The sequence below is a fragment of the Triturus cristatus genome, chromosome 4_2, assembly GCF_964204655.1.
Source record: "Triturus cristatus chromosome 4_2, aTriCri1.1, whole genome shotgun sequence".
NCBI lineage: Eukaryota > Metazoa > Chordata > Amphibia > Caudata > Salamandridae > Triturus > Triturus cristatus.
Genome location: NC_140586.1, coordinates 163,497,978 through 163,522,977, shown reverse-complemented (window position 1 = coordinate 163,522,977; position 25,000 = coordinate 163,497,978). Strand labels below are relative to the sequence as shown.

The window sequence follows — 25,000 nt, the reverse complement described above, 5'->3', positions numbered from 1 at the left end:
TTAAAAAAATATAATCATCACATTCTACTGTAATACAACAGTAGGAGTCCTTCCTACCAGGAGGTTGAACTCTGAACAGGTACAGACACCCTTTTTTCAGTTTTAATGCACAGACCAAGAAAATATGATACTTAATACCACAGAAGCAGGAGATTTTGCAACTCCTTTAATGTATGCTGAGACAGTTTTACCACACAAGGTTGAGTGAATAACAGAAGTATAATGAACGGAAAAAACGCGCTGGCAAAATATTGGCCCACCTGCCATAGCACTGAAGTAAACTTCTGTTTAGAAGATCTGCACGTTATTACGTGGGTGCAGTCATTCGCAAGGGAGCCAATGGCTGAAGTGAGCTGCCCATGCTGTACCGTGGTGGGTGGATTCTTTTATTTAAGCTTTTTAAATATTTATTTACATTAGGCTACACCACAATAAAATATGCTTCTAAGCCATAACTAAAAATGGAATGGGCAAACTACTCGTAAATGGGCCCGAGAAAGTTAAGAGCTCTGCGTCACTACAAATCCACTAGCATGCTCTGCGGGGACACACGTCCAGTCTTTGCACGCGTACTAGACACAAAGACTAGTCCTTCCACCTGCACAGCAGGGTCACAATCTCCGCCCTTGGGTCTGGGCCCAGCCACTGTCGACGCGTACGTGCTGAGAGCTCTACTGGGTTGTGAGCAAAGCATGTGCACAGAAGACGCCCGGTGCTAGCTAAGTGCTTCTAAAAGGGAAACGAGGGTTGGTTGAAAGTGGATCAACGAGGCAATGTTTCCCAGCTAAATAACCGCTGTTGTGCAGCAAGAAAACGTACTTTTGCTACAAATATGCATTTTGGCAAGTGCAAGACGTAAAATACTTGAATCACAAGTTAACACTTCATTAACTGCTCAGGGGGATATCGTTTATGGGATTCTGGCAAAGAACGCAGGCTACCGCCCGTATGTTGCTTGGCGTGGGAGTATTAGGGTAACAGTGCGTCTCGTGCAACCAAAGTGCCCCATTCCGTAACAGACCCCGCCGCACCCACTGCCCTAGACCCCGAGCTCCTCCTTACCACGGGTCTTTAGTTCACCGCCTTCTTTTTCTGATCTTCCACCTTCAGCATCTAACACTCGTTGCTTCTATTTTCCATGTCTAAATTGCAACCCAACTCTTTCCAGCTAGCCGTCGGTAAGAGAAATGTGCTTGGCCACCAAGAAAGAAAAAAAGTACTGGTATCGCTCACAGAGCAGGATTAAAAAGCACACGCAGTGTGGGCAGGTTTGCTTTCAACATTGCCATGTAAAATCTGGAGCAAGTTTATGGATATACTTTTCTCTAAAAACGCACGGGCATACCAGGACCGCATAAATACAGGGAACAATCTAGTGGCGTGCTGAATGGATAATAAAAACAATCAGACCTCGTTTGAGAACCGAAATGGATGCACAAGGAAAACAAGCCCGCGAGTGGTGCGCGCGCGCGCCACTGCGAGCCATGGCCTATTGGTGTCAATTACGCGAACCAAGCGCGTAATAGACACTAATAGGCCATGGGCGGAGCAATGCGCCCGCCTCTGGCCAATTGCGTGCAGTCTATTATAAAAAGACGCATGCAAAGGCCAATCGCGCACCACAAAAGGAATCGCACACGCATGAGCGTGTGCGATTCCAGGGTCCATTTCTGAACCCCGGAGAAAAGGACTCTCGGCTGCGCGAGCACTGCTACGCAGTGCAACGCAGGTCGTGAGACGTTAAAAAAGGTTGCTTTGTTTAAAGGCGATCACAGACATGTTGGCCGGCTGGCTATAGTAGGCCAGCTCCAGTCGGAGTGAGTTGTAGTTTGTGACCTTGCTCAGCAATATTCTTGAGGTAAGTTGGATTGCAACCCCCTCCGAATGGGAATTTTGCAAACCAACCTATGGGTAACATAGTTTGGTTTGCAAAATCAGAATCAGTTCTCAACAAGCAGTGTGCAATTTGTGACCGCTTTTGCACATCAATTCTTAGCAAATGAGGCCCTTGGGTCGAAAACAAACAGGTAGAAAATTTCATACCAAACGAAACCTAAATGTTTTTAAATGAAACATACTAAAGTGTTAGGAATTAGCTATCAATGTTTCATAAAAAGTTTCTAAAGCTGCTATTTTTTTAATACAATTTACACATTCCCAGAACTTTGAATTTGACCATTACCTTGTCCTGCCATTTCTCCAACTGGTCACATGTACTATTCCAGTCCTAACTAATTTTGATGCTAGACCCAAGTCAGCAGTGATAAATTCTGGTGGTTTACATATCTGAGAACCTTTTTCAGCTAAATATTTTCCAGGTCAGTGTTTTCAAAGTGTTAACGCGTAAATGTGATTTATACGAAATATTTCCACCTATTTACCTAGCACTGTTTTTATATCTGGCCTAGAGAAAGCTATAGCTCTATTAGCATTTGTGTTTACCAAATTCCACAAGAATCATAATATAAATACATTCAAATCTTGATATTTATACAGGGGCTTTGCGTCAGACACCATAGCTGGTCTGTTAAGGTGTCATATAAATTTTGCTTTCGCTCAGCACAGCATAGAGCATGGGGCAAAGGGTCAGTCACCTTTATCTATTAGCTGTCTAGCACTGTAAGTGACGGCATTTTGCATGATCACATGTACAGTCACATAAAAAGGAGTGCAGTTCAGTGCCAGGGCTGGGATGCCTGGGCTTCTAGGCCACTCCTTTATTTTTATATTTTTTATAGTCCTGCCATTTTTGTGCATATTGCAATTTTTTGTAAACCTAAATAGATTGCACGCTTGATAAGGTCTGGTTATGCTTGTGTACTGGAACCTAAAACCAGGATGTAAGCCAGAGTGAGAGTTGTGTGTGGCAGAGAGAGTCATGGGGTGGTTACATAATGAAAGCAGCCTTTCACTCTGCACAGGTACATGCACCAAAGTTAAATGATGGATTCCACCAATCAAGAATGTCCACGCACCTGATGGAGGAGCTGCAGACTCCAATAGGGAGAAGGTCACGTGATGGGACGGACCTGGACTCCGGGCCAATGTCGAGGTCTTCTCCGCACCCCCCAAGGAGAGGGATCTGTCGCTAGACAAAGATGGGTGCCGCTTCTCAGGCAGTGGTGGCTGCGGTGGGACAGCCATCGCCCTGTTTTGTTGGACGGGGCCTCCTGCGCTGGGAGGTGGTGACTGGGGGCTGCCAGTATAAAAAGCCGTGGTGATGGGGAAGGATGGCGTAGGTGAGGACGGTATGTCAGAGTTGCTTCCCATGGAGAATGGCATCTGAGCACTCAGGGATCGAGGGGTGAGGGGCGAATCATCAGGGCTTCCGCTGGGCTCTCTTGACACCCGTGATGTCTCAGGATTACCACTCCACGATCTGGTATTCTCGCTGCACACCGGTTTGGCAGTCTTTTCTGAAAATGGCTGAGTCTGTTGAATGGTAAGAGACGTGGGTCCGGAAATGGTCAGCCGACTGACAGATGTCAAAATGCCAGGGCTGCTGGGCTGTGAAATTGGTCTTTCTGAGCTGTGTTGTGGCTCAGTGCCTGTGTCTTCACTTAAACGTCTGCTGGGAAATAGACCCGGTGAAGCAACACCACAGCTGCTGGGTACATGGGATGGACCCGACCCATTCATATGAACAGCAGTCGGCGGAGCTGTCTCGTGGATGGTCAGAAGCTTGGGTCTGGGGTGACATGATGAGAGTCCATTGGTTTCAGAGGGTGTCCGCTGAGGTGTGACTGCTCGACAGCTGCCAGGTGAGGGATGCCTTGGAGAGCCTGACGTGTCATGTGGCGAGGGTGGGGATGGGTCCACAGTGCCAGTCTGCAGGCACGATGGCGACTGGGAGTTAGTTGGGCGTCTGGGTCCATGAGGTGGTGAATGTGAGTTGGTGCCACCCGGACTGTCACTGGGGGAAAGGAACATTGCCTGCTGTGGATGCTGTGCCAAGCTGGAAACGTTCGCGTAGGGATGTCCTACAACTGCAGGCTGGGTCTTCTCTGCATTCGGTGTTAACTCCCTCTCTGGACTGACCTTCAGCGATCCTTCCTGAAGGTGCGAAGCTCCAGGTCCAGGAGCTGAGGTCTCAAGACTGCAACAGAGAAACAAAGATATGTAAAAAGCAAAAAGGCAAACTGGACCACACTTAACCAGACCCAGGAGAGCATTCCCTGCAACCAAACCCAAGCCTGGACCCCCTCAACCTCTATGCTACACAATAAGCGTGTGTTGGATGTGAGAGAAAATGGTAGCTCACAAACCTGATTCTAAAATCCAGTGCCCATCTGCAGCGCTTATTCCACATTCTCTTGCTTGTTTCCTAGGTCCAGTCCTTCGTCAAATCTTATTCCCAGTCCTGTTACCTAGTTCCTGTATCCATTCCTCCATCAGCCAATCATGTTCCTGGTTCTTTCACATGTTTCCTATGTCCACTCATATATCAACCAATAGTATTCCTAACTCATCACTCTGTCCTGTGCCTTTCCTCCATCAGCAAATCGTGTTCCTGGCTCTTACCCATTTCTTCTGTACCTTCCTCCCTCAACCAATCATATTCCTGTCTCTCACCCATTTCTTGGTACCTTCCTCCCTGAACCGACTGCATTCCTGGCTTTCTTACACCTTTTAATTCAAGGTTCTCTTTGAATTGGTAGTAATTCAGGTTGTACGAAGGCTTCAAGTGGACCAATGGGCACAGGCTCAAACTTTCCGATTTGCCGAGTTCCCTCAGATTGGCAGAATTACCAATTGCCAAATAAGACAAATGACCCAGCTGGCAAGATCCGGTGCTCCCACCGCAGCATTCATATGTCATTTACGGCAGCATGTGATGAGGCTGTAACCATATAGGCTGTTTCAACTATGGATTTTGTGACCTTGTTTCCTCTGCATCACTTTTGTTTTTCTTCCACATGACACCTTTGCTGTTCACTCTAGTTACCACGGATATTCATTGAACAAACGTAGGCTGAATTAATCTAAAACTGCAAGCCTTGTCTTTGGTTACCCAGCTATCTGGTGGACTGAAGGTTTGCCTACGCCCCTGCCTCCTGTTTTATCCTCTTGTAACCTAGGAGTTATTTTTCATACCTTGCTATCCTTCCCCCAACATGTTTCCAAAACAGTCTCTAATCGCTCCAGTGTGTTAAAACTCTTAAAAAATGTTTTCCTGTCATTCCAGAGTCTTATTAGAAAACTGTGATCCAAGCTTCCATGGGATCCAGACTGGATCGTTGCAACTTGTTACTTCTCGGCATCCCAAAATCACAGATCTTTGTCTGTGCAATGTATCCAAATGCTGCTGCCCATCTGCTAATGTAAATTGTATCATTTATCTCCAAACTTCAAAAAACTCCATTGGTTGCCCATTGAGAAGAGGTGTCTCTGCGGAGCCCATTAGCCTCTTCCATTAGGCCTTGATGAACTCTGGCCCAGCGTATTGCCAGCAAACATTTAAGCACTAGCGCACTGCTATCCTTCACTTTCTCTGCGCTCCACATCAGCTAACCTGTTAACCATCTCTTGCTTGAGGCATCAGAGACGTAGTGATTGAGCTTTTGTTGTTTGTTACAAAAAGAGAGACAGAGGTATTTTGTTATCACACACCCTCCTACATAAAACACAAACACACAACTGATGCAATAACACAAGAGATTAAAAAGAGAACCAGTGTTCTTTAGAATGGAAGAGACAGCCTCATCCACATTTTACTGCATGCCTTATCATAGGCTAATTCTTCCTACCCTCATAAGATTATACTGCCATGGTGGCCTCAGCCTCAAAGAGAGGGAGTTCAGACTAAAAATTGCTGGATAAGCGAGAGATCCAGATTACTATTAAGACAACCTCTATGTATAGCCAAGGAGATTCCTTTTATTCAAGGGTCCACAGGGCAGAATAAAAAAAAAAACAAGGATGCAAAGTGAGAAGAATTTCTCAATCATCCGTTGCACATGCCAACACGTTTCAGCTCTCAATGTTAGCCCTAACAGGGTCTGGGGTAGGGCTAGTGGGATCCCTTATCTAAATATTATATGTGCCTATGCGTGAAGGTAAAAATAAGTCTTCCTTACCAATAGGTTTAATGTCCTATAACCCATACTGTGGGTTAAACAGATAAATTGGTGTCAGCGAAAGCAGACACCTTCTGTAGTTACACATTCGTCAAGAAGTGAATCCCACTGGAAAGCCTGCAAGGGCTTCCAATGGCCAGAAACTAGAAAAGAGCTTTTAGTTACCTTACCAGCATGGCATGGAAAGCTTTTTCTTCTCATTTGTTGACCCTGATGCCTTAGTATATAGTTAGAAAACTACTGAATGTGCCTTTTTTTGCCTCCTAAAATCCTTTAAACTATGCCTATTTTGCCCCACTTAAGCTTTCATGTGTTGTATGAGTGTCAGGACATCTATAAGGGTAACCGCTGTGCTTTATAAATATCTCTCATTCTATATTCAAAATCTGCTACTCAAAAAAAACCTTCTCCGAAACCTTTCATTTTAATCAGGGCTCCCGGTTTTATGGTAATTGTTTTTTTTAAACATTTCCATCTGTATTTATCCATATTTATTTTTGGGCCATCTTATTGGTATTCATCCATATTTATTTTGTGCTATGAGAATAAATGGAGTCGTAAAATGGTATATTTCCACATTTATTTAACTCTTAGACGTGCACTCATACATGGATGCCTGTCATGTCTTAGAAAATTAAGCAGCCACACATAACAAAACACTACACCCATAGGTGCATATTAGTGTTATACTACAAATGCATGTTAACATATGCCTGTATTTAAGGAAATCTGATCTGGTTTTGTAAGTCCCCATTCGATCTGTCTGATCAGCTTTTGCCTGGAATTCATGAAAGGTAGCATTGTGAGTCACTCGTGAGAAGCACGATTTTTAGTATTTTCTGTTTTTAAAAATAAATACAGACAGGAAACACATTGTTTCCTGTCTGTTTTTATCTGTAAAAATCAGTAAAAACTGAAAACTTGGAGCCTTAATCTTAATCACAAGTCGTAACATTGTGAAAATAGACCAGCTCGGCTGTACCTATTCCCCAGCAGTCTCATCATATCTTGGGAACCAGCCCCCGCGGGAAGAATCCACACTTTTTATTAGAATCGCTTTTATGGACCAAATGCCCTGTTCTAACCAGCAGTAGGAATAATTCCAAGGTACACTGCCAGCTGTTGCGTGTGTGATCAAAGTGCTGTTAAATGCTATGATCAGAAACAAAGGCTAAACAAGCTCATAAAAGGGGAGGGAGAATAGTTTTAAAGAGAATTTAACGTCTAACAAAACAACTGCTTGATGAAATGTTATTTTGCTCTTCCTTCCTCTATATACACCTCATCTTCGCAGAAAGAACAAGGTCTTGTGCCGGTCAAGAGAACATACATACCTGGATGCATTATGTACAGGGCTGCTGGTGTGCACAGGCGTGGGTGGGCCTGATGTATCGCTTGGAGGGGTGCAGACGGCCCTCCCTTCTCGGTGGTGGCAGTGTAGGGAGACCTGAGGCCCAGGGGCATCTCTCCAGGTGACCGCTTCACCACAGGTTCGGACATCTGCAGGAAGGACAATAACTGTTCTCAGAGCTACAAAATCAGTGACAATGTGTGTATACGCCTAGGTATTGTATTGTATTGTATTGTAATTGCATTTATATAGCGCTTACTACCCCTGATGAGGCGTTGAAGCGCTTTTTCAGCAAGTAGTGGCTCTACTTTTGTAGAAAAAAAGGATTGCAACATCTAGAGCACATAGCCTTTTCAAAACACAGCTAGACGAATTCCTCTAAATACATACAAATGCATCTACAGGCAAACATACATAATTCTGGGAGTACCTAGATTGAAGCACTTCCCTCTTACACTACCTTCTTCAAAACTCACAAAATCACAATCCTTGTTCAGATATTTCTACATTGTATAGAAAGCATCCATTATTAAACAACCATGCTACACAGCAGATAGGCTAACTGCTTGAAACCTCCATTTAGCCCAGTGAGGCACTTAACCATCCCCACGGCTATTCCATCACACAACCACACACCACAAGTGCAAGGATATGAACAATCATACTAGCATATAGCTTGTGTGTATTATAGATTAACATACTGTGCATAAATATCTCACCTCTTGCTATGCTTGGAATTTTATCTTGATTTTTCTCTAAAGAGAAAACTGTGGACACTGACTATTTTCTTGTTTTAAATAGCTCACTGTGATGTTGCTCTAAAGCAGTTCCGGATTACCAAATAGGCAAAGTAGGCAGCGGCCAATGGACCCCACTCTTTTAGGGGCGCGCAACAACGGATCAAAATAAGGTTGATTTGATCTTGAAAGAAAATCACAACCAAGCTTTCTTAAATTGTTTCCAAAAGATATAAAAAAAATGAATCAACTCAAAGATAAGAAAACTTAACATTAAAGACTCAATAGAGAAAATACTATGTTTAGGTAATGTACCTATTGAATATTCAAAGTTATGTTTGTTTATTAAAATTAAAAATATATATTTTTGTTTCATAACATTAATTATTGTAAATGTTTAGTTTTGTGTAATAAAATTGGTTTAATAAAATTGTTGGTTGGTAAAATTAAAAACGTATTAGGAGGTCATTTGCGAGGGGGCCCCCCGAAATTTCGTCTGCCTAGGGTCCTCCACAGCGTTTAGTCTGGCACTGCTCTAAAGTCCAAAATGCCTCATACCATGGCATCATCTCCTGATTAACCGTTATCCTAACAATATTCGACAGAAGCACAAAAATTACTGTTAAAGCATAACTTTTCTTTAGCAATGTAACTCTATTGCCTAGCCTCATGCTGTGCATCAACACTGCATTGGTACAGTGTTGTTGCTTCTCCTAAAAACAAAGTGGGTGTGATGGCGAAGTAGAAACAAACACGTTTCTCAGTATTGCATGTTCCACACTGCCTCATCTTGGAGGATATGTAGGCTGTGATGATGTGTGAAAGTATCGATGAAAGTCGATGTAGCTGCTTTACACGCGTCTTGTACCGATGTGTTCTTTATGAAAGGCAATGCTGTAACCTCCTTAGAAGGTGAATGTGCACTTGGACTACCTGAGACTTATCTGATAGCTTATTAAATAATTATTTAGTGTTCTGCCTCAGAGGAACATTAGTCTTTGCTTCAAATCTACTATTTGTAATGCTCTTTCAGTTGTTCACTGGGCACAAAAAAGTTTCTACTTCCATTCTCTGATTGGCATTCATTTGTTGTTTTTGTAAAGCGTTAAGATAAGGTTGTGAGTTGTTTCTCCTCTGTTAGTATGTACAACTCAGTAGTTATTAAACAAAACACACTGCTGAATATTTTCCTGCTTAAATTCCTAGCATTGATGCTCAGTCCCGGACTCTGACTTTGCACAGGTTTACTGTATGTCCTACGTTAATACTCCACTCTATAGCAATCCACCGCCATTTTGTATCTACTGAGCCACTGTTAAAATAGTTTGCACTCAAACACCGGACATGGGTAAATATATTACCTGTGTTGTATACCAAGAAATGGGTGCATAGTGCACTTGGGTTGGGGATATAAGTAAAACCGAGCGATGAGATCCACAGGTAACGCGTATCCAGACTGCGCATGTGCCGTCTGGCCTCACTTCACACAGCTCACCAATCTCATTAAGTCGGTGGTGGTGCTCCCACAAGCTGAGAATAGAAGGGGTTTGAGCCAAAGCATTTTCCAACTACCAGTTGTGATATATTTGATTCGATGGGGCTAGAACTTAAGACAAAAATAACCACAGTATAGAGTGCTTTAAACCCTTAGATTATAACTGAAAAGGTTGTCTTAGAAATGGAGTTTACTGGAGTTGAAAAATGCCTACCAGGTAAGTGCCAGGTTTCATTGCTCTTCAAGTGTTTCCTCCCTCCATAGTGTTTAGATGAATAATCTCCAAAAAAGCTTTTGAGTGTCAGAAAGTTGACTGCTTCAATGCTTGGCCACCTACCTATTCTTGAGGTTGATTATTGTTCCTAAGTGTTCGCCTTTCCCAGCGATATGACAGTGTTCATTTCAATCATTTCCTATCACTTTCACATGTTCATGCTTTTACTACAAATTGTCACACGGCCACCTTCAATCAGGTGGGCACTGCCATGTTGGGTTAGCCCAGTTAGGAGCTGTGTTCAGTGGGAATGAACCAAATGCTACTCAGCCTAAAATACATTATATGACAAGCAGGGTGCATAAGAGGCAGTGTAAAGGGAGAGGAATACCGATTAATAAAAATACTAAATGAGAAAAACACAATATTTTGTAAAATTTATTTTTAGGGTTATCAAAACAGAGATGAGAGAAAGTGTGAGTGTATGCAAGAATCACAGGTTAAATCCGACAGACACCTCACCATATCTGACTAAAAGCACCTGGACCCAACTATTCATCTGAAAATACATGTGTTTGGGGGAGGGGGTGTAAAACCCTAAACACCCCCATGAAGCTAGGCCTCTGTGTGCACTATCCTGCAAATACTGTCCTGAAAATGACATGTAAGTGTCTTTGGGACGCCGTGGGGAAATACTGATGAGATAGCCCATGTTACAGCAACACTGCAATACACAACATACATTCAATTTGCATTATGAAAGCAGAAAGGACTAGTGACCCCAAACAAGCCCGCCCACTTGTGTACTTACCTTGCGTAGGAGACATTCTAACTCGGTGCTGCTGGACAGCTGATGGGTAGTTCTCCCCACTCTCCTCTGGGTGAGTTCCATAGCTGAGACCACGTATAGATGAATGGGGTATCCCCTGAGGGGATATGGGGCCTGACGGAGGGGAGTAGCGTTCGCCTGTGCAAGATCGCATCTCAGGGGGAGATAGGCATGGAGGGCGGGCAGGAGCTCTTCCATAATCCGGACTGTTACAGAAGGATGGCTGTGGGCACTGGGGTGATAAATAACTGAAAGGTCCATGCCCAGCGGCCATTACTGGGTAGCCAGGGGTATACCGTCCTTCAGCAAACCTGCTGAAGTGGTAAGGGTCTAGATGGGCCTTGGGATGAGGTGGGTATGCATGTCCAAAAAGAGGCGGCATCTTAGTATGAGCAGGATCAAAGTCAAAGACAGGTGTGTCATGGTGCCCTCGCACATGTTGTCCATAAGCAGTCGCAGGCATAAGCAGAGACCCTGGCTGCGCTGGATGCCCTGCGCGAGAGAGCTGGTGGAGGACAGCAGAGTTCATGTTATCGTGGGACCACATCTCTGATTGTGGTGGAATAGCTTCCCGGTCCAAACGCAGTCCGTAAAAGGTTGCGGCAGAGAGGCTGATCTCGTCATGGGCAGCTTTTGCCTGGCAGTCCTGACATGGGCACACTGGTGGCAGTTTTGGTGGCTCCAGGTTTCTCAGAGGGTGTCCGTCCATAAATACAAGCTCTCTGTAGTTGGAAGGCTTGTACATATGCCCTTGGTGGTCCCGCAAGCTGGTTCTCCTTTGAGGGCTCTGAGGTCGCATCTCATTGCCTAAGTGGCACTGCTGTGGAGCGGTGCCCTCTGATTGGGAACGGTATACCCGCCTCTTCTCCACCTGTGTATAGTTGTCTCCAGGCTGGACCTGGGAGCAGTCTTCAGGGTGAAGAGGAGAGTGATGGTTTTGGTGGAGGCCATTAACTCCATTGATGCCATAGGGCTGTCTCCTTCGTTCCAGGGTTCCATCCGGCATGTCATAAAGACCATTCGGGGCCCTCTCGGGACTGTGTGTGCACCTGGGGTCCAGGCAGCTCTGTGAGTGGTACCCAATTCTGCAGGAGCAGTGACGGGAGAGGACAGCTCTCTTCCCAGGATATGCACCCAGCATCCCACAGTGACCCATCTCCGTCAGTTCGTCATCCAAGATGGCTGTCTCCCTCTCACCGAGGCCGCTGCGACTTCCTCCTTCCCTCTGGCAGGCTGGCTCTGTGTATGGTTGGGCTTCAAGTTTTTCTCGGACGCCAAACCCTCCCAAAAGCCGCTCCAGCTCCTCCTTTTCAGCTGGAGTGGGCAACGTCTTGCTTTGGGGCACAGGATCGTCCATCCTCTCTGTTATTGTGGAGGAGTGGCCTGAGTCGCTGCTGATGGACATCAATCTGTGATTCTGCTCCGAGCCACCAGCACTGCTAGGGCTGCTGGGGCTGGGTGGCATGCTCAGACTCCGTTTCTTCCTCACTTTGGCATACAAGCTCCCATCGATGGGACCCCGGGTGTGGGCTAGATCTGGAAATAGAAATGGCACAGAACACACTCGGGTTACTACTGAAAGATTCAGCATTGATTAAGTAGCAGCTAAACTGTTAGTTATTGGTGAAAAACTAGGCACATGGATAATTAATCAACGGTACTGGAGACATTGCAGGTGAACAGGTTCTTCATATAGTCCAGATACAGAAGATCAGTGCATCCATCAGGGTGGGCTGCTTATATGGAACATTGTACATACTCTACTTATGATGCGTGCATAGAATGAATATATGTGTTCTAGGGGTTTTTACATTGAATATGATCAAATTGTACATAATCAACACTATGATATCTGTATTTTTGTACATTTCTGGCTTTATAAAGCCAAAATAAAGAATGATGATACAGAATATGATATCTAGATTACCAGCTAAGACCCAAATAGTGCATTTTCCCTTGTAGGTCTGCGCGTCAGCAGATCTAGTAGAAAGAGGTGTACCCAAACCCAGTAAATTCTTGTCTAGCATGCAAAGGAGTTGAATCTGCTAACGTGTGGTAACATTTGCCCCATCAATTAAGAGGTCTACAATCATTCACTCAATGCAGACTTGGAGGGATTAGTCAAAATGGATACTTGCAGATTAGCCTGTCTGGCTGTTAATAAGTTAAACAAGTGATTGTTTTTTGTTCACACTTTCATGGCACCCACAGAATGTTAAATGGCGCTTGACGAGGGAGACGCTGGCATCTTGCGCAAGCCACAGGAGGCGGGTTGTGCTGATAAGTCTAAAAGACAGTATTCTGAAATGTCTATGATTGCTGGTCTATTCTCTCTGGTCTAGGTTCATAGCAGGAAATGTATTGGCTGTGAGTGTCGGAAGTAGTCTGATGGGGAAGCCCATCCAGAGGATGCCTGGGCTGCTTTTGGCTATTGGCATCCAATTCAGCTATTTTCTTGAGTGACAGGCATGGGCTCAGTAAAGTGGGAAAATTGGGAGCCGTCTCAGACTTCTCCCCGCTTTCACTCTAAAACACAAGCTTCTCCTGAGGCACAATCACGGAGCACCACCAACATTGTGGTGTTTGAAAATGTATCTGTGTCATTTTGATTATTGATGTATGTTTGAGTGCTAGGATATGAACAGTTTCACACTTTTGTTGTGCCCACCTAGAAACCTGGGGAGATGTCTGTGAGCTAGATTGATCCTAATAAAGGGGTAGTCATAGTAAAACCCCCAGAGCTAGATCCAGAGGTGAGCATGCAAATATGAAAATTTACCCCAGGTGTAGGAAAGTGCCTCCTTTTGACATGGTCACCCCCACTTTTTGTCCTAGTACTGATGCATTTTGGCTAAAATTGCACTGGGTCCTTGCTAACAAGGCCCTAGTACCAGTGTTTTTTCCACTAAAACAAAACACGTGTTCAATTGTAACCCAATTGGCAAGGACTTTAGCACCCTGATAAGTCCCTAGTAAATGGTACCCCAGGTACCTAGGTCATGAGTACTAAAGAGGGTCCTTAAGGGCTGCAGCATGTATTATGCCACCCTAAGGGACCCACACACTGCATGCAGACTGCCATTGCAAGCTGCGTGAAATGGTGCAAACCATTTGGAAAACATGACGCTCCCTGTGTGCCATGCCTGTGCACACTGCATATACTAAATGTAAGTCACCCCTTTAGCAGACCTTAGTGCCCTAAGGCAGGATGAATTATATTATATGTGAGGACATATCTGCATGAGCAGATATTCCTCTGTGAGGTCTGGTTCCATTGCCATGACATTGCAAGTGTTCAGGAAGCCATCTTAAGTATATGTACTGGGCACTGATCATTACGGGTTACCTAGCTACATGATGGCTTCACTGAAAATAATGATGTTTTGTATCAAACACCTCGTCTTGACAAATGTACACTGATGCCAGTATTGGATTTGTCCTGACATGCATCCAGGAATCCTACTTGTTTCTTACTGTGCTGGCTGACTGGTATCATCCAACCTGCAACCACAGACAAGTTTCTGACCCCTGCAGATGAGAGCCAATGCTGTCAGAGGCCAGAAATAATGCCTGCTCTGGAGGAAGGTGTTCACACCTCCTCCAGCAGGATGGCTAGGATCGCTAGTGTTATAGCATATCAAGGCCAGAAGCTTCAACGTTTCTACTGCCTTTGACATGCAACCCTGGCTTCCCCCAGACCTGGGAGATGCACCCTCTGCCCTGAGGCCAATTTGGCACCAGGACGGGGGGGGAATTAGCTAGTCAGAAGGCGTTTTCAGTCTCAGGCTTGACACACCCCTAGGGTTTCACCATCTTGTTTTTAGTGGGACCAGGAACTCTGGGTCATGTTTATGCCCACTCTCCCCAGAAAGTGGTCCTATAGGGAGTGTAGTCACCCCATGGGTAGGTAGCCTATTGGCTACTACCATACACTCCCCTTAACGCCCCTAAATTCAGTATTTAGGTAGCCCCCTGGCACCAATAACTCAGGATTCATCTACTGGGAATAGAAGAAGTGCCAAGAAGAGAAGAAAACAAAGGAACTGTGGACCAACCCCGGATCTGGAGCCAAACCTGCTATCCTGACAGTTGCAAAGACACGATTTGTCCTGCAGCTATGCATCCTCCTAACACGTTGGTGGGCTGCCAGCACTTCGACAACCAGTCAGCATCTCCCTTGAAGTGGAGAAGCCACGCCCCTGCAGTCACCCACCACATCCGCCTGGTACCCTGTTCTAACCACCTGGTCATCCGAGGAAGCACGCCCCTGAAGAAGGACTTTGTGGTTCACAGAGGTCAGCCCCATCTCCCCAGAAAGTGTTGAGCCGTTAGACCCTCCAGAAGCCCTCCAGCATCAATACCCTGGGTACCAGAGCCCTTGCAGCAGCCAAGGCTTGTTAAGTGTCCAGTCATGCCAGGACCGCCCTACCGATGAGGGACGTCAGCATCACCAAGGCCAGCACAGAGAGTGGCCCTGCTGTCCTGTTTGCCCCCCATCACTAGGTCGAACCCAAGAAGTGAGAGCCTGCAACGCAAGTGACCTGCTGGACAAAACACCTGTGCATCTGACCCACACAGCCTGAGTCCGAGCCAACCGATGATGAACTCTTGCTCCAGAGACCATCAAGTTTGGGTTGTGCCGGACTTGTCGGGAAGTTACCACTTACAGCCTTTTTCTCGTTATAGGTTTCTCTATTGACTTTAATGTATAGTTTCTTACCTGTCGTGTGTCGTTTTGCAGCTTGAAGACTTTCTGGATTCACTATGCTGGGCATTATTCTGCCATCTAGTGGTTGGGCCCGGAATTGTAGTATTTCTTCTCTTTTTTTTTTTTTTTCGTGGCCAAGGTGGGCGTCGGCATACTGTTGTAAATTGGCAGCGATTGGATTAGCATTAACGGAATCCATCTTGTATTTAGAAGCTATCTTGTCCATTTTGTGGAATCCATTTTGTATTTCTGGCAGCCATTTTGTTTGCCATGTGCTGCCACGTGCTCACCATGTGCTCTGTCCTCCCTCAGTGTTGACTGCTCTTGTAATCTGCCTAGAAACTAACTATATTTAGCATCTTCCACCTTCGCACATGCCCAGTTGAGTTTTCAGCTGTCCTTGCAGCTGTTAGTAGTATGTAACTGTCAGGATGTGTTTACTAGCATTGGCAAACTGTTAACTCCTCCTACTTGTCGACTGTGCATTTCTATATGACCTTATATGTGCATAAAACCTTCTTCTGTACTTGTACCGCCTTCTTTTTGAGACCCTGTGTGGGTATAAAAGGACCATGCTCCTTCTGTTCGGTGTGCTACTTCATTCAATACCGAAGCGTGCTGTGTGAATGTAGTTCCACCTCATGAGGTTTATTAAACTTTGTATTTTCTATTCCAGTTTCTGTGCCAACTTCTTCCTATTGGTCTGAGGACTCTGTGCAGAGAACGGCGAACCCCTTGCACTGGTAGGCCTAGCTGAAGTCCACTTCTACAAATTGGCACCCAATGTGGGGCTCAGCAGCGACTCGGGTGCCCGAAGGATTGGTCGCGACGAAGGATTGGAATCTCGCTCTGGACGCGATCGCTGCCCGATGAGACCCGAGCCTTGGCAACCACTGGCGTTTTTCCTTTCTTTCTGATCTGACCATCCAGGTGGTGCCGGTCCTCGACTGAGATCTCTTCTGTTGATTCACCGTGCAGTGACCATTTGGTCGTTTTTAGAACTTGGCAAGAGTCGTTCTGCAGCGCTTGCTGTTGGTTTTTATGCCTGGGATTGGTAAGGTAGTTTAGTAACACTTACTGCGGCTTTTGAATTTTGGAATTTGTGTTGGCCAACTTGGATTTCTATGAGATTCATATATAAATTGCAATTTATATAGGCAGGTAATGAGGAGAATTTTCTCTATCTGAATTGATTTGAACGGCACATCGTACTAAAGGTACCTTAAGTGCTACTTTGATTATAATACTGCATATTCTGCACTATTTTTGGCATGCCTGTTTTTAGCACACTTCGTAGGACGTGTTGCTTTTATAGTGGTACCAGTTTGAGACTCGAAGCACAACCGCCCCCCCCCCCCCCGGAGGGGACGCCTAATAGGGATATGTATATTAAGTATGGTCTTTCTTCTATAATGTACAGCACATTATGGAATAAATACACTCGTGAGGATTCTGAGTTGCGTTGGCATATGCATGGGTCATTTGATTAACGAAAGATTGAGTATGTGGAACAATGTATGTTTAAGCGAAAGACAAGGCAAGATATGTTTGACTGTGTACGAATGTGATAGAAAGAAGTGCGTGAACTAATGCAGCGTGAGCAAGCCTTGATTGAAACAGCGAAAGAACATTTATGCAAAAGCATTAGAGTTGAAAAACAAAGAAATAAAAGAGTTAAAATAGAGAGAAGATAGGGAGCGCAATTTACAGGTAACTGGCCAATACGCTGTTCGGCGGCCCCTTTATCCTCTACTTAATAAACCACAAGATGATTTCTTATTATTAGATCGTCCTCTACCTCCGTATACTGTTCTTCTGCCCCTCATGAGTCAGATGAGGACTCTGGTTCGGAGGAACACAAGGCACGAGAAACTCGTTCTATGTTGACCGCTGAGCGTGCGTCCCAGCTTAGATCTGCTGCTCGTAAAGCAGTTCGTAGCACTGCCCCCGCCTCTGAATTTCTAGATAGTATGAAAGGGTGGCAGGAAAGGGAGCAGCTGTATTTTACTGAGGTGTTTGCCGCAGAGGTCCTTGAGCTGTTTAGGAAATATTCTGAGGAGTTAGAGCCCAACGATGTAGCAGATAATTGTAAGCAAATGCGTGATGGACTTTTTGTTTTCTCCCATGTGTCTGATACAATCAGGCGTTTGGTTAAACTGCGTGTTGATGCAGTCTGTTTGCGAGACGAGTAAAAGGCTGCAGACGTAGCTGCACAGACATATCAGACCGACATGGCACAAGCTTCAATCTTCGGAACAGATAAGACTATGATACTTCATGCGAAACCTATGCGGGAGGCCGCGCCTTTGTATGTTCCTCCTAAAGGAACGGGTACAAGTGATGATAAGGTTTCTATCGATGCAAAGGGTTATTTTATTTATAATTGGGTTTACACTCCTTGGAATAGGACGGATGTCATGGCACTTAAAACTGCATTGCCTGATCCGCTGAAAACTCCAGCCGCTTTTTATGAGAAAGTTGAGGGTGCTATTAGCTCTTGTACTATGACTTTGCCTGATATTGATTTATTTTTCGGATTGATAATGCCGCCTGATATGTGGAGAACTGTTCGTAAAATTGATGATCGTGCAGCTTTTGGGGCGTTATGGAAAGACTTAGAACAAATGGATGTAGAAAGGGAATCCGCACAGAAGCCATGTCAGTTAATTTTAGATCTTCCCGCAGCTATATTAGTTAAGTTAAAAACGATTATTCCCCCTAAAAAGATAGATTGGACTGTTTTAGAGTCTTGTAAGCAAAAGGCAGATGAATCGGTCTCTGATTTCTTTACACGCTTTGAAGAAGCATTCCACGATTTTAGTGGCCAGTCATTGACAGATGACACGGGCAGACATCTGTTTGTCGATAAATATGTCGCAAACCTGTTGCCAGGAATAGCTAGTCGCCTAAAAGCCAGTGAGAGTTCATGGACTACCTCTTCTCCGGTTTCTCTCTTGACTATGGCTCAGTATTATGAACGCCACGAATTAGAAGCAAAGGGTAATGAGGATAAGAAGACTAAAGGATTAAAAACGAAAGTTATGTTGGCTCAGGCTTATGGTCAGCCTTTTAGAGGTAGTGATAGAGGTGGACGTGGATCTTATGGTTCGTCTTTCCCTTCTTATACTCATTCGAATTTGTCTGTTGACCAGTGCGCGTACTGTAAGAAATTTGGGCATTGGGCTTCCGATTGTCCAGCACTGCGTGCTCAGCAGTGTCCACGTGGTCGGGGACAAATGAGAAATCGTTCAGGATATTCAGGGCCTAGAGGAAGCACAGGTGATCGTGCTAGGTTTGATGCTAATATACGTGGGCAGGATCGGTTTAACACTTTTGATAGAAGGAACCAATATCAAATGTCCGACTATGTGCCGTCTGATTTACAAGATTCTGCTTATGCATAGGATTGCCTAGGATGGGGTAAGGAATCGGTTGAAGTTCCAGTAGATCAGAGGGGTCCCTATGTTACAGCACATGATTTGGGTTCTACTGATCAGTTTCTCGTTGATACAGGAGCTACTCGTAGCGCCTTGTCTAAACAATTGGTTCCAAGGGCTCCCCTGTCTGGCTTAACCATTACATCGATAGGTTTCGATGGAATCCCTTCCCTTAGCCCACTGTCACAACCACTTGCATTCCATGTATATAAATTTACTGCTCCATGTCCATTTTTGCTTTCCCCGAATACACCAGACAATATTGTGGGTTTTGATATGCTCAAGTATTTCAGGGCTACGATACGATGTTCTCCAGAAGGTGTTCGTGTTATCTTAAATGACAACCATCCTGTGATGGAGAGAGCTTGTCTTGTTAAAGAGGATATTGCATTAGCTTCACTCCCTAGTACTTTGTGGGCTACTTCAGACACTGATGTAGGGCAAATGGTTATTCCACCAGTACATATTAGTGTCAAGGAGGGCGCTGTGCTGCCACGTTTGCCTCAATACAAAATTTCCCAGGAAGGCGAAGAAGCACTCATACGTATTGTCCATGATCTCACTGAAGTGGGGGTTGTTGAGTAAGTTCCTTACAATGTTTGTAACAGTCCGATTCTTCCTATTCTGAAAAAAGATACTGACACTAGGATTTACCGATTCATTATTGATTTGAGAGAAGTTAACAAGATTGTAGTACCACAATACCCTGTGGTTTCTGACATAACGACACTTCTTACTTTGGTTCCTCCGACAGCAACTACATTCTCTGTGATAGACTTCAAAAATGCTTTCTTTTCGATCCCTATTCATCCTGATAGCCGATATTTGTTCGGTTTCACTTTGAATAATCGATCGTATAGATTTTGTAGAGTTCCTCAAGGCTATACTGAGAGTCCTAGTATTTACAGTCAAGCATTAAAAAGACAACTTGATTCTTTCGTTTTGCCTGAAGGTGTGGCTCTCATACAATATGTCGATGACATCTTGTTGGCAGCCGATACCCCTGAACAGTGTGAAAAATGTACTTTGTCCTTGCTTTCTTTTCTTGCTTCCCATCATCACAAAGTGTCACAAAAGAAATTGCAATATTGTAGACCGAAGGTAACCTACTTAGGTCACCTTCTGTCTAAGGAGGGACGTGCACTCACACCAGATCGCATTCAAGCTATTTTAGACACACCAGTGCCCCGTACTCAGAAAGATGTCTGTGCATTCATTGGTCTTACTTCTTTTTGTAGGCAATGGATATTAGGGTTTTCACACATTGTTAAACACTTGCTAGCACTTTTGACTAAAGATACTCCAATGCCCCTCCCATGGACAGATGAATGTGAGACTGCTTTCCGACAGTTACGACAAGCTCTTTGTTCAGCACCAGTGTTAGGTACTCCAGATTATACGAAGCCTTTTACACTCTATGTACATGAGAAAGATGGATGCGCATTGTCAGTTTTAGTGCAGACACACGGTGACAAACAGCGTCCCTGTGCATATTTTTCAGCAGTACTTGATCCTGTTGCTCGTGCGTTACCTGGATGCTTCCGTTCAGTTGCTGCAACAGCTGTGTCAACACGTCAGAGTGAAGGGATAATTTTGTCACATAAGCTGTTGGTGCTAGTACCCCATGCGGTTGATGCCGTTTTAAATCAGACGAAGACGCAGCATTTAACTAGTGCTCGTCTGACAGGATACCAACTGACATTGTTGGCCCCTCACATTACACTGAAGAGATGTGCGACACTAAACCCAGCCACTTTGTTGCCATACCCGGTGACTTAGTCTCAGTCACAGGAGTCTCATGATTGTATATTCCTTACTGAGGAACAGACAAAGGGTCATGTCGATTTGCAAGACACGCCCCTTTCAAGTGTTGATGGGGAACTATGGGTTGATGGGTCCTGTTTGAAGTTACCAGATGGTACAACGTCAGCTGCATATGCAATTACAACACTTCAGACGGTAGTTGAGACAGCTCGTATTCCACAGAAGTCAGCTCAGGCAGCTGAGCTAATAGCTTTGATACGAGCGTGTGAACTTAGTACTGAATTATCTGTGAACATTTATACAGATAGCCGCTATGCTTTCGGAGTGGCTCATGATTTTGGGCTACTCTGGAAGGAGAGGGGCTTTCTTACATCCCACCGGGTGCAAATAATGCATGGAGAATTAGTACATAATCTCTTGACTGCTTTAACATACTCGAAGAGAATAGCAATTGTTAAATGTAGCGCACATAAGAAAGTAATTGATAAGATAGGACAAAGCAATGCTTTTGCAGACCAAACAGTCCGTGAAACTGCCATGCAGCGAAGCACCACGTCTATATACGTAGTGAAGTCACAGGCTGAACGCTGGCATGATACCAGACAGGAAGTGCTAGATATGCAGAGATCTGCTTCTGCAGAAGAAATTGAGCAATGGTCTAAGGAGGGAACATTGGACGATGAGGGCTGTTGGAGGAATAAAGAGATGAGCAAGTGGAGATTGCCAACAGCCTATTTACAACCTATGATTCATATGGCACATGGGCCGGCACATGTTGGAGCCTCCTCGATAACGAAATTGCTCATGCAAGTTTGGGAGCATCCAGAAATTGCCAGCACAGCTAAAAAGATGGTGCAGTCTTGTCTGATTTGTCTTCAGCATAATCCTGGTAAAGGGACACGAACTCCTACAGGAGGGTTTGCTACGCCAACCGCACCTTTTGAAGTTTTGCAAATGGATTACATCCAGCTTGAGTGCTGTAACAACTTAAAGTATGTGTTGGTAGTGATATGTGTCTTCAGTAAATGGATAGAGGCATACCCTACGAAGGACAATACAGCTCTCACTACAGCAAAGGTACTTTTGAAGGAATTCTTCCCTAGATTTGGTGATTGTAAACATTTATGGTGTGATAATGGACCCCATTTTATTGGGCAAGTTGTCGAATATGTCCTGAAGGGATTAGGGATAAAGCAGAAATTTCATGCTGCTTTCCATCCACAATCAGCATGGCTAGTGGAAAGGTATAACGCCACTCTTCAATTGAAACTGGCGAAAATACTGGCTTCCACATCCTTGAATTGGCCAGACGCATTACCTTTGGCACTGTTGTCCATTAGATCACTGCCACATTCGCGATCTGGTCTTACACCATATGGGGTGGTGTTTGGAAGGCCTATGAACATTTGGGGAATTCCTAAACCACGTCCCATACATGATGTACCATGTCTATTGATGAGTGACTACCTATCACAATTGACTGACAGTTTGATTTCTATTCATCAACAGGTTCGAGAAGCTCTTCCTGATAGGTCTGCAGGTGAAGGCCATGGACTTCGACCTGGAGACCAGGTGATGATCCGATCATTCCAGAGGTCGAGCAGCTTGGAACCGAGGTGGCGCGGCCCAGAGCAGGTGCTCCTTTCAACGAGAACTGCGGTCCGAGTGACGAACAGGAGGAACTCGGTGCACTCCACCCACTGCAAGAAAGTGCCGTCTACCTTGGTGGATCCTGCTGCCTTGATCGACCATCGGGACATCCTGGATACAGAGAAAGGCCAAGCCATATCACCTGAGGAAATCTTCCCAGACCACACGATTCCTGGAGTATCCCAATACCAACTGAGACAACGGAAAGAGCCTGCATCGTCGAAATAGACTGGTTGAGCAACCGCCCTGGGTTAGTGAAACGGAATGCCGATGTGGCAAGGGGGGGGATCAGTCCTGTATAGTGTAGCGACACCCGTCTTGACCCTCGGTGAAGAAACCAACGGCTTCCCAGGGATAAGAGCTCCAACGATTGTTTTCAAAGACAAGCTGATCATGTCCACAATGAGATCAACTGTTGCTAAGAGAAAGATCATTTGTGCTATAGGGTTTGTTGTTGCTATGGTGGCTGTAGCAGTAATAACCTGGTTCTTTGAGAAAGTGGCTCCTGCTCGAGAGCTTTTGATCGCCACTACTCCAGTATCAGTTGAACACCACTAATTTACACTTCCCTACCATGAGCAGAAGCATCGACAATCCTACTTAAATAATACCTTTATCCAGATGTTGCATCATAGTCATAATGCCACAAATACTACCAACTGTTGGGTGAGTGGGATGATACCTGCACATCAAAAGAATGGAGGAACACCTTTTATTCCTCTTCCCTTTTCTCATAATGGTTCTTGTCAAGCTTGGTATGCGCTTTTGTTTGCATCTGGAAGACGTACAGTAGGCGGGCTTCTTTTTCGCCTTAATAAAGTATGCTACCAAGATAAAGATGGTTATCCTCAAGCCAAAGGGACCAAATGGGAATGGGAAGAGTATCAACCGGACAATATTTCAACACCATATGTTTTCACAAATATGAGAACTTTTACCAGTAATGAACAATTTGTGATTTCTGTTACTAGAGCTAAAGCAGATCTATGTATAAGCAGTATTGGGAGAATTCCAGTGGGGAAAAGCGAATGTGCTGTAATTCTGACTATTGAAGGTGTAAATAACAGTAGTTTTATAGCCTTACATAATACCTACTTTATCTGTGGTAGCCAAGGATATTATCAACTACCTGCTGGATGATCAGGTGTGTGCTATGTGTCCTTTCTATTGCCCCCTGTGTTTCTGGCACCTGCATCCTACCACCGGGACCTTAAATTATTCGACGATATCTCTAGAAATAGATAGAAAAGGACAATAAGTGCTGACGAAGTAGACCAAACTGATACCACTCTGCAACAATATGTCGATTTTAATTTAGGTTTGTTCTTCTTTGTGGGTGCTGCATTAAACAGTAGGAAAATAAGACGATTGATTAGAGTTGTGGAAGCTGTTCCCAATCAGACAGTTATGGCACTTGGGAACATTACGGAGGAGCTGCAAATTGCAAGGATTGTAGCTCTCCAGAACCGAATGGTTCTAGATGTGGTTGTGGCTGATCGAGGTGGTGCACGTCGCATCATCGGTAGCACCTGTTGCGTATTCATACCGGATCACTCACCTTCAGTATATGACACAATATCAAAACTGCATAAAATTGCTGCAGAAATTCATCCAGAGACTGGTACTTGGACTTTTGCTGGATGGTTTTGGACTCATGTTTCTGCTTGGGGCTAGAAGCTACTGACTATCCTGTGTGTAATGATTACAATACTTTTTACATGCTGTGTATGTATCCAATGTGGTCCAATGCTTTGCTCCATTTGCATCTCTGTCTGTATACCTGTCAAAAGGAATGTTGCAGAAACAAAGGCCCAACAAATGTTGAATAAAGAGGTGGCCGAAATAATGCTAATAGATGTACGGGATGCATATTTAGATTACCCCAGAGGAACAAATGTTTTCAGCTAATGCTAAAAGGGTCGTCTGTTGTAAATTGGCAGCGATTGGATTAGCATTAGCGGAATCCATCTTGTATTTAGAGGCTATCTTGTCCATTTTGTGGAATCCATTTTGTATTTCTGGCAGCCATTTTGTTTGCCATGTGCTGCCACGTGCTCACCATGTGCTCTGTCCTCCCTCAGTGCTGACTGCTCTTGTAATCTGCCTAGAAACGAACTATATTTAGCATCTTCCACCTTCGTACATGCCAGTTGAGTTTTCAGCTGTCCTTTCGGCTGTTAGTAGTATGTAACTGTCGGGATGTGTTTACTAGCATTGGCAAACTGTTAACTCCTCCTACTTGTCGACTGTGCATTTCTATACGACCTTATATGTGCATAAAACCTTCTTCTGTACTTGTACCGCCTTCTTTTTGAGCCCCTGTGTGGGTATAAAAGGACCATGCTCCTTCTGTTCGGTGTGCTACTTCATTCAATACCAAAGGGTGCTGTGTGAATGTAGTTCCACCTCATGAGGTTTATTAAACTTTGTATTTTATATTCCAGTTTCTGTGCCAACTTCTTCCTATTGGTTTGAGGACTCTGTGCAGAGAAGGGCGAACCCCTTGCACTGGTAGGCCTAGCTGAGGTCCACTTCTACAATACCACCATTTGGTGTCCTTCGTGACGTCGGCGCGCTTCCTCCGGAAGCTCCCACCTTTGGTCGCCATCTTCGGATTCTTTTTTCTTGTCTTGTGTTACTCTGTTTCTCCTCTAATCTTGTAAGTCTTTCTCCAGTTTTAATCCCTTTCCTCCTGTCTCATCTTTCTGGCGGAGGAGGTTGGGTTCGCTAGTGAATCC

General features: G+C 44.7%; 1 protein-coding gene across 6 annotated transcripts in view; it reads right to left on the bottom strand.

The window, feature by feature from the left end:
• TNS2 (tensin 2) overlaps nucleotides 1-25,000 on the bottom strand; it is a 345,238-nt gene that overhangs the window by 50,073 nt on the left and 270,165 nt on the right. For all 6 annotated transcript variants that reach the window (XM_085600920.1, XM_085600922.1, XM_085600921.1 and 3 more), the window contains 3 exons: nucleotides 10,686-12,239; nucleotides 7,412-7,577; nucleotides 2,976-4,096 (listed from right to left, as the gene is read on the bottom strand). In XM_085600920.1, the coding sequence (XP_085457046.1) occupies nucleotides 2,976-4,096; nucleotides 7,412-7,577; nucleotides 10,686-12,239 (2,841 nt within the window). The remainder of the gene's footprint in view (nucleotides 1-2,975; nucleotides 4,097-7,411; nucleotides 7,578-10,685; nucleotides 12,240-25,000) is intronic.